Source organism: Phoca vitulina, unplaced genomic scaffold (genome assembly GCF_004348235.1).
Source record: "Phoca vitulina isolate PV1807 unplaced genomic scaffold, GSC_HSeal_1.0 scaffold11, whole genome shotgun sequence".
Classification (NCBI taxonomy): Eukaryota; Metazoa; Chordata; class Mammalia; order Carnivora; family Phocidae; genus Phoca; species Phoca vitulina.
The window spans coordinates 45,879,824-45,892,899 of NW_022589714.1; the positions used below are offsets into that span (position 1 = coordinate 45,879,824).

Genomic DNA, 13,076 nt, shown 5'->3' on the forward strand with positions numbered 1-13,076 from the left:
TGAGTGAATTTATTCTTGCCACCTTATTTTTTTAAAGATTTATTTGTTTATTTGAGAGACAGAGAGCAGATGGGGTGGAGAGAGGGACAGAGGGAGAGAGACAGAAAGAATCCCAAGCAGACTCCCCACCTAGCCCTGAGTCTGACCCAGGGCTTGATCTCATGACCCTGAGATCCTCACCAGAGCCGAAACCAAGAGTCCAAAGCTTAACCATCTGAGCCACCCAGGCGCCCCCATTCTTGCCACTTTAAGTAGTTGTACATGGCAAAGCAGAGACTCAAGACTCAAGTAGATATTTGTACACCCAAGTTCATAGCAGCACTATTCACAGTAGCCAAAGGATGGAAGCAACTCAAATGTCCACTGAAGGATGAACAGAAAGACAAAATGTGGTCTATGCATACAGTGGAATATTGTTCAGCCTTAAAAAGGAAGGCAGTTCTGACCCCTGCTATAGTATGAATGAATGTTAAGGACATCATACTAAGTAAAAGAAGCCGGTCACAAAAAGACAAATATATTTTCCCACTTATACGAGGGATGTAGAGTGATCAAATTCATAGAGACAGAAAGGAGAATGGGGGTTTCTGGGGGATGGGGAGAAAGGAGAATGGCAATTAGTGTTTAACTGGGACAGAGTTTCAGTTGGGGAAGATGAAGAAGATCTGGAAATAGGCGGTGGTGATCGTTGCACAACATTGTGAAATGTACCTAATGCCACTGAGCTCTACACATAAAAATGCTTAAAATGGCAAATTTCATGTTATGTATATTTTATGACAATTTTTTAAAGATTATTTATTTATTTATTTGGGGGGCAGAGCACGAGTGGGGGGGGCAGAGGGAGAAGGAGAAGCAGGCCTTCCGCCGAGCAGGGCGCCCGATGCGGGCCTCGATGTGGGGCTCGATCCCAGGACCCTGGGATCATGGCCTGAGTTGAAGGCAGATGCTTAACTGACTGAGCCACCCAGGTGGCCCTTTTATGACAATTTTTTAAAACTTTTGCAAGGGATATGCGTGGCTGTAAAATGTTGTGTTATGCCTGTTTGTGAGCTTTGCTAAGTCTACTGAAATGCTTGAATAACACAGACGGTGCTCACTTGTTTGCAGCCCAGCTCTTTCTGTGAAATAGAGGTTAGTTACTTCGGTTACAAGTTACAATCACTACGGATGTTTGAAACTATACTAGGACCAACAGGGACAGAGAGATACGGCTGTGTCTGCAAGGAAAATGGGACACATTCTGACTTTCCAAAGAATAAGAAAGTGGTTTTGTCTTAAGTGTCTGATTGTTCCAGAACATGAAAAGGGATGAAAATGCAAACCTGAATTGGATACAGACAGTTGTAGAGGGTTTGCTGAAAGGGAATTTTAGTTGCCTTGATTTATAAGACCTAAGTCTGAAAATAAGCTATGAAATAGGTTAACATTTTGCCAAGCGCCAAATCTGGCTCAGTTTTGATGGGCTTAAAAATAAATAATTTTTTAAAGTTGTGAAACTTTTACTGCCACATGTTATATTAATGCAACACTAGAATTCAGCTGTATCTCTATTAAAATGGTAAATTGGTCATAGAGCTCTTAGCAAGAGTTAAAAAGAAGCTACTATTTATCTTCTGTGTAAACTGTCCAGATAAATGATTCCATATTGTCAACAGAATAAATTTCTCTACTTTATTTTGGCTTGATCATGTTTTCAAGTAAAAAAAGAAATTAAAAATCTAAGGCACCTCTCTTATGAAAGAGCTAAATATCCTTGTAATCATGTTACCTTCTTCTGTGTTTATCTCAAAATATTTTATTTTATTGTCACTTCGATTCAATAGGTAACCAAGTGCTACTTCTCAGGCTCCTTTGATCCTATCTTAATCTAGTGGCCAAAATCTTCTCTGATAGCTCTTCTGATTTTGCTTTCCCAATATAAGATCCTAAATGTTGGGAAAAAATAATAAAATTTTAGGATATCCTTCTCTGTATTTATTAAATACTTCACCATTGTTATAAGAGCAGGATGGGCAAGAAATAACAAGTGTTGGCAAGAATGTGGAGAAAAGGGAACCCTCGTGCACTGTTGGTGGGAATGTAAAGTGGTGCAGCCACTCTGGAAAACAGTATGGCTGTTGCTAAAAAAATTAAAAATAGAACTCCCCTAGGGATCCAGCAATCCCACTTCTAGATATTTACCCGAAGATAACAAAAACACTAATACGAAAAGATATCTGTACTGCCATGTTTTCTGCAGCATTATGTATAATAGCTAAGGCATAGAAAGAACCTAAATGTTCATAGATGGATGAATGGATAAAGATATGGTGTGTGTGTGTGTGTGTGTGATGAGACATTATTCAGCCATAGAAAAGAATGAAATCTTACCATTTGCAACAACATGGATGGACTTTGAGGACACTATGTTAAGTAAGTTATGTCAGACAGAAAAAGATAAATACTTACGCAAACAATGAATCATGGAACACTACATCAAAAACTAATGATGTAATGTATGGTTACTAACATAATAAAATTTTAAAAAAAAGAAAAAAAGAAATACTGAATGAGCTCACTTATATGTGGAATCTAAAATCAACCAACCAACCAACCAACCAACCAACCAATAAACTGAAAAACTGAGCTCATGAATACAGAGAACATATTGGCAGTTGCCTGAGGCAGGGATTGGAGGGATGTCAAAAAAAGTACAATTTCCAGTTATAAAATGAATAAGTCATGGGGATATAATGTACAGCATGGTGACAATGGTTAATAATACTGAATTGCATCTTTGAAAGTAGCTAGGAGAGTAGATCTTGAAAGTTCTCATCACAAGAAAAAAAATTTTGTAACTGTATGGTGATGACTATTAACTAGACTTATTGTGGTGATCATTTTGCAACACATACAGATATCAAATCATTACATTGTATACCTGAAACGAATATAATATTATGTCAATTATGATGCAATAAAAAATATGTGAAAAAATAATTTTCAAAAATCATAAGGAAATTCTTCAAATCCTTCTTTTGGGCAATATAGATAACTTATGAAGTATTTTAAAAGTTCATTAAGATTGATTAATATGATAAAAAGATTAATTAACACAGTTATGTTTAGCACCCGCTCCTAATAGATGAGTTGATTATTATCAATAAAGAGAAATCTTGCAATATTTGTTGCATATAGATGAAAATAAAAACTGAGGCTTTAGCCTGTAACAAAATCTGATAGGCTTGGGTTAGGAGAGTGGAGGTTAAATTTTTTAAAAAGCATCTATCTATCTATCTATCTATCTATATATATATATCTACATATATATATAGTTACATATGTATAAATACGTATGATATATATGGTTTGGGTTAAAAAAAAAACATCATGGGAAGAACCGTCAAATCAGAAGAGATGTTCAGGCTTTCCTAGGCTAAGTTTCCATAGGTAAAATGCGATTCATATAAATATTTCAGAAATTGCATGCTTTATGGGAAGGCCCTGGAGATTGCTCAGTGCATTTGCTGATCCATGATATGTGCTTATCTTCAGGGGAAACACTGATCAAACCCTACGAAATAGTTATGTGCTGTATCCCAACAGAGAACTTTACTCTCTTCCACTCTGATATTATTAGTTATGTAATAAGTAACCACAGCTTTTCAGTCTCATTAGCAAAAACGTTCCTTCTTTCCTACCCTGGCCTGAAGTCTCAGTTAAGAGCTGCGGGCCACCAAGGACAGACCCAACGCCTTGTGGAAAAGGACTGGACCCAGTTCTATGAGCTACTGATGCTTCCCCTGGATACTAGGTTTCCGAGCCGACGCTAGCGGACCTTCAGCCAAAGCTGCAGACTGACAATTTCCAGGACTCTTGAGTCCAGAAGCGGCCTGCTCACTCAAGATCCAGCAGAACAGGAATTAATAACATAGAACTGAATGAATGGTTCAAGGAAATGGAGTTGTGGTTATTTGTTGGGAATATAATTGGTATTATTTTTTATTGTTCTATCTTTATGGATCTAATGAGGAAGTTTTTCCTCCGTCTTCTTGAGCCTTGTCTAACGTTCAGTTTAGTAGATTACTGCTTTTGTAAACTGAAGTCAAGCACTATAAATGTGATCTGAATCTCATTGACCCCCTCCTGATTCAGAAACTGACACTTTTACTGGACCTCCTGACTTTCTCTGGTGATATAATGATTGATACAGATTCAATAAGAATCTGTCCTCCTTTTTTGCTGGGATATAGTTGGATGAATCATTATGTAACCAGAGGGTCATGTTGGAGAATGATTCTCACTAATCAGATGTGACAAGTCTACTGTAAGGAACAGCCATGGCCCCAATGTCTGCAAAACCCTCCCAGCGACCTGGCCTGGAACCAGTTGATAAGGAAGGCCGCTTCCGGGCAGGAGAGAGACCTTGAAAAATTGGGACTCTCAAGAAGAAAGGAAACCCCTTGCATTTATAGGGGCTGCAGGTGAAAGCTGGTGAAGAGAGAGTCTTGGGTTTAGTTTCCTGGCCTGAAGATAGAAATAGGGTGGCCAGCTTGGCCCAGTTTGCCCGAGACATTCCCAGTGTTAACACTGGAAGTCCCACAACCCAGGCATCCTTCCAGTCCCAGACAAACTGGGACAGACATTCACTCTGGGTAGAAGAGCAAATAATGGAGGTTTGAAATCTAAGATTTTGTATGAAAACTTCTGCACAGAAGCTAAAATGGCTTCATGTTTTCAAAGTCTAGATTTGCAGAGCAACCTCAAGGATGCCCACGTTTCATTTACACCCTTGCTGTGTGGATGGAAATAGGTGGAATGAGAATAGGCTTTTCCGTATCAGGAATATACTTGGGAGATTATTTATCATCACAGAAAATTATCTGAATAATTGGAAACCTGGAAACCGGGCCAAAAGGTAGAGAGCATGTCCTTTCAAGCATTGTCTAGACTAGAGGAATGCACCCAGTCCATCTCATTGTTTATCTTTAATTCAAAGTCCCAGACTTGCTGAAGTTACTTGTTAACTTGCAGATTTTTGCCCGGGAGAGATGAAAATAATTTTTGTCTAGTACAACAGATAACCCCAAAGATTTACGGCCTGTTGGACATCAGCCATTTTAAAAATTGAACTCAGCAATCTTATCCTAACACTCTCTTGTCAGATTGCCTTTAAATACTGTATCCTAGCTTCTCACAGGCTTTTGAGTCAGTTGTGACATCTTACTGGTTTCTTCATTAATTAGTAATAATAATTAATTATAAGACCTTTGATAAGTGTTGATTTTATATTTACTTGATTTTATATTTACTTTTTTACCCTTTTGAAAATTATATATAGGGATGCCTGGGTGGCTCAGTCAGTCTGCCTTCGGCTCAGGTCATAATCCCAGGGTCCTGAGATCGAGCCCCGCATCAGGCTCCCTGCTCCGCAGAAGCCTGCTTCTCCCTCTGCCTGCCGCTCCCCCTGCTTGTGCTCTCTCTCTAACAATAAATAAAATCTTTTTAAAAAATGAAAAATTTATATATATACACATAAAATATATATATTGAGGGATATATATAAGATATATATATACACATATTGAGGGAGTTGGTGAAGGCCCCTCTGAGAAAATCATTCTTATTTATTTATTTATTTATTTATTTATTTATTTTTAAGTGATCTCTATGCCCAATGTGGGACTTGAACTCACCACCCCTGAGATCAAGAGTCACACGCTCCACTGACTGAGTCAGTCAGGTGCCCCTGAAAATTCTATTTCAACTTCGGCCATTGGTACCTTGTTGTGGCCCCGAGGACAGACCACAGGAAAGGTCAGTTTTGATGGGGGCAGGACAAAGTCTGGAGCATGGAGCAGTATCCGGAGGAGACAGTTGTCCCAGGGAGACTCCAGCAACCTACATAGACCCCTTTGCAGAGAATGAGGAAAAGCCAAAGATAAACTGGTCAGTGTTGGTCTGGGCCAGAGCCCAAGACTCCTTACTGGAACACACAACCATGGCTGATCTTATGTGTCATTGACGTTTCTAGTCGTTGACATGGTTTGATTTCCAGGACTCTGACTGCTCCCCAGGATAAACTTCCCTGCTCCATGGGCCTAGAATTGTATCACTTGCAAGTTCCATCTTTGGTTTAAAGTCCTTTCCTATGTTAAAATGCAAATGTTTCTGAAAGAGTGGAACACATAACACCTTATCAGCCATTTACACATTAGTATAAACAAATTCCTTACCTTTTCTGGGGGCAAATTTTATTATATTTATTTATTTGCCTCAGAAAACATGTGTGCTTCTCATTTAACACAGAGAACATTTCTTTGCATACAAACACTTGTATGTAAACTATGCTTTTTGCCTACTGATCTTTATATTTTTGTTTAATTAACTAATTGGGGTTTTTTTAGAGAGGCAAAGAGAATGGGGGAGGGGAACATAGAGAGAGAGAGAGGGAGAGAGAATTTTAAGCAGGCTCCATGCTCAGCACAGAGCCCGACATGGGGCTCAATCTCAGAACCTGAGGTCATGACCTGAGCTGAAACCAAGAGTCGGACGCTTAACCAACTGAGCCACCCAGGCACTCCTAGTTAATTGATTTTTAATTGAAGTATTGTTGACACACAATGTTACATTAGTTCCAGGTGTACAACATAGTGATTTGACAAGTCTATACGTTATGTTGTGCTCACAAGTGTGGTACACCATACAACACTATTACAATACCCTTGTCTATATTCCTTGTACTGTACCTTTCATCCCCATGACTTACTCATTCCATAACCAGAAGCCTGTATCCCCCACTTCCCTTCACCCATTTCACCTGCCCTTCCACTCACCTCCTCTCTGGCAACCACCAGTTTGTTCTCTGTATTTATGGGTCTGTTCCTGCTTTTTTTTTTTTTTGGTTGTTTTGTTTTTTGATTCTGCATCTAAGTGAAATCATACAGAATTGTCTTTCTCTGTCTGACTTATTTCACATCGCATAATACCCTCTAGGTCCATCCATGTTGTCACAGATGAGAAGACCTCATTTTTTTCCGGGGCTGAGTAATATTCCATCGTGTATATAAACTACATCTTCCTTATTCATTCATTCAGTCCATATCAACAGACACCAGGTTGCTTCCATTTCTTGGCTATAGTAAATAACACAGCAATGAACATAGGGCTGCATGTATCTTTTTGAGTTAGTGTTTTTGTTTTCTTTGGGTAAATACCCAGTAGTGGAATTATTGGATTGCATGATATTTCCATTTCAAATTTTCCGAGGAATCTCCATACCGTTTGCCACAGCGGCTGCGCCATGTGCATTCCCACCAAGGGTGCATGGGGGTTCCTCTCTGAGAACAAATTTTGGATGGGAGAAAGGGGAAAGAGCAGGCCTGCCCTGCTTTATGGGATAGGAAGTCTCAGGAGGCTACAGAAAAGGGATTCGGGGGATGAGCTAGGGGCTTGGACTCACCGCCAGGTCCTCACGGGTGACGAAGCCCCTCTCCTTGGCCCCACAGTCCTGGAAAAAGCGTTGCAGCTCTGCAGCCTCCGGGGAGGACAAGGACTCTGGCTCTGGGGCCACAGGGGCATCCTGGCCGTCAGCTGGTTCTCGCATCTGCCGCCGGCGGCTGGAGCCCAGCCTGCGGCCTTTCCGGGGCACTCTCTGTCCACTCTCCATGCTGCTTTGGCCTGGGGACAGAGGAATGGTGAGGTGGTACCGGGCTGCTGCACCCAGTCACTCTGCTGAAAACCCTCCCGTGGCTCCTGGAGAAAACACACCACGGCTGATGAAGCTGATTGGACGCCAGCTGGCCTCTCGGACCTCGTGACCCCCCCCCCCCCCCCCCGGCCTCCAGCATAAGGCCTTTGCCCTTTCTGTTCCTTCTGCCTGGAATGCTTTTCCCTCGAGTTATCCGTGTGCCCTCATCTCTTTTAGATCTTTGCTTGTCAAAAGTCTTCTCTGGCCGTTATATAAAAGAGCCCCGTGCAGGATCGGTTCTGTTTTGAGGCGGGGGTGGGGACACAGGGTTGTCCAGGGTCTGGCCGTCTGAGCTGTCTGTCTTGCTACTCCTCCAGCTCATTCCCTCGCATCTCACCTTGAGTGATCCCTCCACTGTTGCCTCCTTCGTCTGTCTCACCTAATCTTCAATCTTTTTTTTCTCAACACCATCTCACTGCTCCTTGGTCACACGCACCAGGGAATCAGTTAGCTCTTATGGCCTTGCACCTGCTTCAGCCCTCTCCCTCCCACACCCTCAGTCTGTCAAGCCTGCTGAACCATTTCCATGCCTGGAATATCAGATCTTCTCCCACCTTGCTCCCTTTGTCCCAACTTCCCCGACTCTCTTATCCCCCACCTAGTTGATGCCTCTTCCTCCCTCACCTTCGAGGCTGCGTCCTCCAAGAAGCCTTCCCTGCAACCATCCCCACGCTTCAAGCAGGGTCCAGTGCCCCCTAGGCTGTGGCCCCATGATGCTCTGGGCTCCCCCTATGGGTGTCACTGTGCGCCTTGGTCCACATTGCTCCCCACTCCTTGACACACAGTAGGTGCTCATGTAAGGGTTGTCCAATTCACGAATTGGAGTCCTCCCAACTCTCACAGAAAGTCTTAGGTCAGTCAATTGATAAGGATTCTGATGGATAAGGATTTGTCTAGGTGAGACCCCAAGGACAGAACAAAGGGAGGCTGGAGTCTGGAAGGGGTACAGTCTGGGCCTGCCCCGGGGGAAATAAGCATGGGGTATATACAACTGTATGCGGTGGGAGGGGCCTAATGTGCACACGGGCAGGCAGCTTCCTGCAGGCCACAGGACTGGAGCCAAGCTCTAAAGAAGGCAGGTAGGATTTAGAAGCAGTGAACAGCATGCACAAAGGAACATGTGCAGCATGAGACAGCAGGAACAAGAAGACCCCTCTGAGCTTTCTCCACTGAGGTTAAAGGTCACAGACAGGCTGAGTGGAGGGATGATGGGCTTCTTCAAGGGCTCTGGCACCACTGGTCCAGCCTCCCTTCGGGCCAGTTCTCTGGCATTAGCTGCATAGGACTTGAATAAATCAATTCCTCAGCCTGCGGAGATCCCCACACTTTAAAGTGAAGTCGAGTCTCTCTCTCTCCGCCAGTCTTTCTCTCTCTTTCTTCCTGTGTGTTTTATCACTCCATCTGTTTCTCTACATCTTGCTGTCTCTTTGTCTCTCTCTTGGGGCCGTCCAAGTCTGTTTCAGATGCAGGTTTGTTTTTTTTTTTTTAAGATTTTATTTATTTATTTATTTATGTATTTATTTATTTATGACAGAGTGAGAGCACGAGCGAAGGGGTGGGGTAAGAGGGAGAGGGAGAAGCAAGCCCCCTGCTGAGCAGAGAGCCAGATGTGGGACTCGATTCCAGGACCTTGGGACCATGAGCTGAGGTGAAGGCAGACCCTTAACCGACTGAGCCACTCAGGCGCCCCCAGATGCAGTTTTAAGATCATAGATGAAAGCTGCAGAGCCAGATCTGAGGGGCTTTGCAAAAGCCAATTGCGCACATTTCTTCCTAGCCCAGTGGCTTGGGATCAGCCACCGCGGGACTATTTACACCACATGAGCCAGCAAACACTACAAATCAGGGCTTTTTCCCCCTCAAAGAACAGTTAGCAGTACAGCATACCTCTGCCAAGAAGACATTCTTCTGCCCAAACCGTTCCCAAGATCTAGCATGCGCTCGGGTGACAAGCACTTACTGAGGACCAGCTGAAGGCTGGCACAGTGGTGAGCCCTCCTGCCACAACGCACTGGTTCCATCAAGTGAATTAGGAAGAGGTCTGCCTTCTTCCAGGCAGTCCATCCCACCATCTTGATTCACAGATGTGGAAAAGGAGGCCCAAGAGAGGAAGTGACTTCCAGTCACACTGCTCTGAGTCAGACAGACCTCTGTCTCTCCCAGGCCTGCCGCTTGCAAGCTGTGTGACCTTGGGCAAGTCACTTAACGTTCCCGTGTCTCAGCTTCCTTACTGGAACGTGGGACTGGTATCTACCCCAGAAGGTTGCTGTGAGGATTGGACCCGATCATTCAAGTTGAAACACCACCTCCCATTCCTAGCATGGCCCACCTCCCTTTCTGGCTTTGCTTTCTCTTAGCACGTGTCATGTTCTCAGGATAGTGTTTTATTTAGCTGGTAAATTTTCCACCGCTTCTTACTGAAATGTCAGCTTCACGTGAGTTGAAAGTATACTCTTCCGTTTACTGCTCTAATTACCAAATGCCTAGAACAGTGCCCTGCATACAGTTGGCGTTCTGCAAACCCTGGTTGACTATATAACACACATGAAGCGTCCACAGCTATGCACAGCCCACAGTGGCTGCTGGATAAAGGTGGCATTGACAATAGTGGTGACCACATGGCAGGGGGTGGGGGGGCGCGAAATTCCATTGGAGCCTCAGCAAAACTGAGTACTGTACAGATACTATTTCCTCCCACTGGACCTGTGAGGAAACCGAGGGAGGCTCTGAGATGCAGAGGCCTGCCCAAGCCGTGCCCCAAAACCACTTCCTGGAGAGGTACCTCCTTGGTGGCTGAAGGCCCCTGTGTGGAATGCCAGACAGAGCATGCGTGGGACAAAGGCTTCTGGAGCAGGGTGGAGTGGGCCAGCTTTGCTTGTCGGTGTAAGACTTGGAAACTCGGGATGCCTGGGTGGCTCAGTCGGTGAAACGTCTGCCTTCAGCTCAGGTCATGGTCCCAGGGTCCTGGGATCGAGCCCCGCATGGGGCTCCCCGCTGAGTGGGGAGCCTGCGTCTCCCTCTCCCTCTGGCCCTCCCCCTGCTTGTGCTCTCCCTCTCTCTGTCAAATAAATAAATAAAATCTTTAAAAAAAAGAAAAAGACTTAGAAACTCAAGTTGCACATGTACTTCCGTTGAAGATAACATACAAGAGGCAGCAAGATAAGATTCTCAGTGCAGAAGCTTCTAGAACTGAAGCCTTGGGAGAAGAGTTTATAATGATATGGGTGCCACGTCACTAAGTCTGCCAGGCTCCCACAAGTAAAGGAAATTAGAAGTACATTCCCTGTGGCCATATCCCAGGATATGGGATGTTTTTGACATGGCTTTCAGGGAGTTCCTCGTCGGGCTGCACTTCCACAGCACATTTCCAACAGTCCCCTGGCGTTTCATAAGAAAGGAGCACCTTCTGGGGCGCCTGGGTGGCTCATTCGGTTGAGGGTTCGGCTCTTGGTTTCGGCTCAGGTCATGCTCTCAGGGTTGTGAGATCGTCAGGCTCTGCGCTCAGCGGGGAGTCTGCTTGATATTATCTCTCTCTGCCCCCCTGCTCCTCCCCTGCTCTCTCTCTCTCTCTCTCTCTAAAAGGAAGGAAGGAAGGAAGGAAGGGAGGGAGGGAGGAAGGAAGGAAGAAGAGAGCATCCTCTGGACACCTCACCAGCTCCCGCCCTGCCACAGCCTCAGCGATCAGTCCTTCCCTCCCTGGAGGCCACCCAGGAGGCCTGGGGTGGAAAGGCAGCCCGTGCCCTACCCCGAGCACTGCCTCAAAGTATAACCACCATCCATCGGGGATGGCGAACTCCCCCTTCATGGCCTCATAGCACACCCTAAAAGTAGTCTGCACCCCTTTCACGGCCAAGCATGACTACCCAGAGATAGTGGGGACATCCTCAGTCACTCCTCACGTGCGTGTACACGGGTGCTCACACACACGCACACGCACACACACGCGCGCACACACACACGCGCACACTCCCTCCTCAGCGGCTCCCACCACCGACCACGCGCTCACGGGTCTGACAGGACCTTCCTCACAGATCGTTCGCATGTATGGAGGTCCCTGCCCACTCAGAGTCACTCACTTATTTGACAGAGAGAGAGAGAGAGAGAGGGAACACAAGCAGGCAGAGTGGGAGAGGGAGAAGCAGGCTTCCCGCAGAGCAGGGAGCCCGATGCGGGGCTCAGTCCCAGGACCCTGGGATCAGGACCTGAGCCGAAGGCAGACGCTTAACGACTGAGCCACCCAGGCGCCACCTTCAGAGTCACTCACAACAACGCCCCTCGGGGTCAGCTGGCGGGGGCACCCCCCCTCCTCTGCCACATTCCCCTCGCTGGATCACGGCGACCTCACGCCCTTAACAGTCAGAAGCCCCTCGTGACCAGGAACACACATTCGCACCCTCAGCACTCCCACGTCTCCCCACATTCCTCGCCCAAGAAATCATACAAAGTTGGAAGCCAAACTTGAGAGCAAATGGATCCTCCTCCCAGGCCACTGTAGGAATCAGCTCCCCACTGGGGGATTGGGTTAGGGGAGCAGACACCACAGGCTTTGGGTCAGGGAAGGATGGGAGAGCCACATAAGAAAAATGGGGTAGGGGGCAGCTGTGCTAGGTTTCCCCCAATTCCTTCATTCTCTCACCAAAGGGACAAGGAACTGGGTCTGCTCTTCACTCCACTTACTTCAATAACTGCAAGTAATAGCGATGGTCACTGAACCCAAATTGTCCAAGTTGGTGGGTCTGAGAGACCACCCAGTGCCTTGCTCCAGCCTAGTTACCCTCTCTTCCCCTCACCAACTCGATAGAAAAACCAAGGCTCTGAGAAGCCAGGTGACTTGCCCAAGGTCACACGGCCATTTAAGGTAGGCAATCTATCCCAGTCCCCTGCCCAAGTGCCCTCATGAGACCATGCAGGGAGCTCCAAACTCTCGAAAAAAGAGGGCTCAGACCTTTGTACCCTGGTCATAAGAGCCAGGTGGAGACCCAGACTGCTCCTTCTCCCATCCTCACCCCCTCCAAAGAAAAGAAGCATCGCAACTCCAGGTGGCTCCCACCTCTCAAAGGCTCCCCGTCGTGCGCACAGTCCTGGCCTCCTGGACCTGCTGATGAGGCAACCGCTGCCCCCAGGAGCCCACGAGCTCTGGAACTGTTAACAGTCTTGTCTCTTGCTTAATCACTCTTTCCGTTCCCCAACAAGCCAATCTCCTGTGTTATCTATGGGACTTCCTGTAGAAGTGAGCACTGGGTGTCCTTTCGTAATCTTGCCTGGTACTCCCCAGACCCCTCACCCTAGACTCTTAGAACTGGAGACTGCTAGAAATGGGAGGGAGGTCCTTGTAAGCAGAGGC

General features: G+C 45.8%; 1 protein-coding gene across 1 annotated transcript in view; it reads right to left on the reverse strand.

The window, feature by feature from the left end:
• RAB44 (RAB44, member RAS oncogene family) overlaps nt 1–12,837 on the reverse strand; it is a 32,289-nt gene extending 19,452 nt beyond the window's left edge. Inside the window, exons 1-2 of the mRNA XM_032410117.1 lie at nt 12,783–12,837; nt 7,445–7,662 (exon numbers count right to left, since the gene is read on the reverse strand). Of these exons, the coding sequence (XP_032266008.1) occupies nt 7,445–7,651 (207 nt within the window). The 5' untranslated portion in view covers nt 7,652–7,662; nt 12,783–12,837. The remainder of the gene's footprint in view (nt 1–7,444; nt 7,663–12,782) is intronic.
• Between the last annotated feature and the right edge of the window lie 239 nt (nt 12,838–13,076).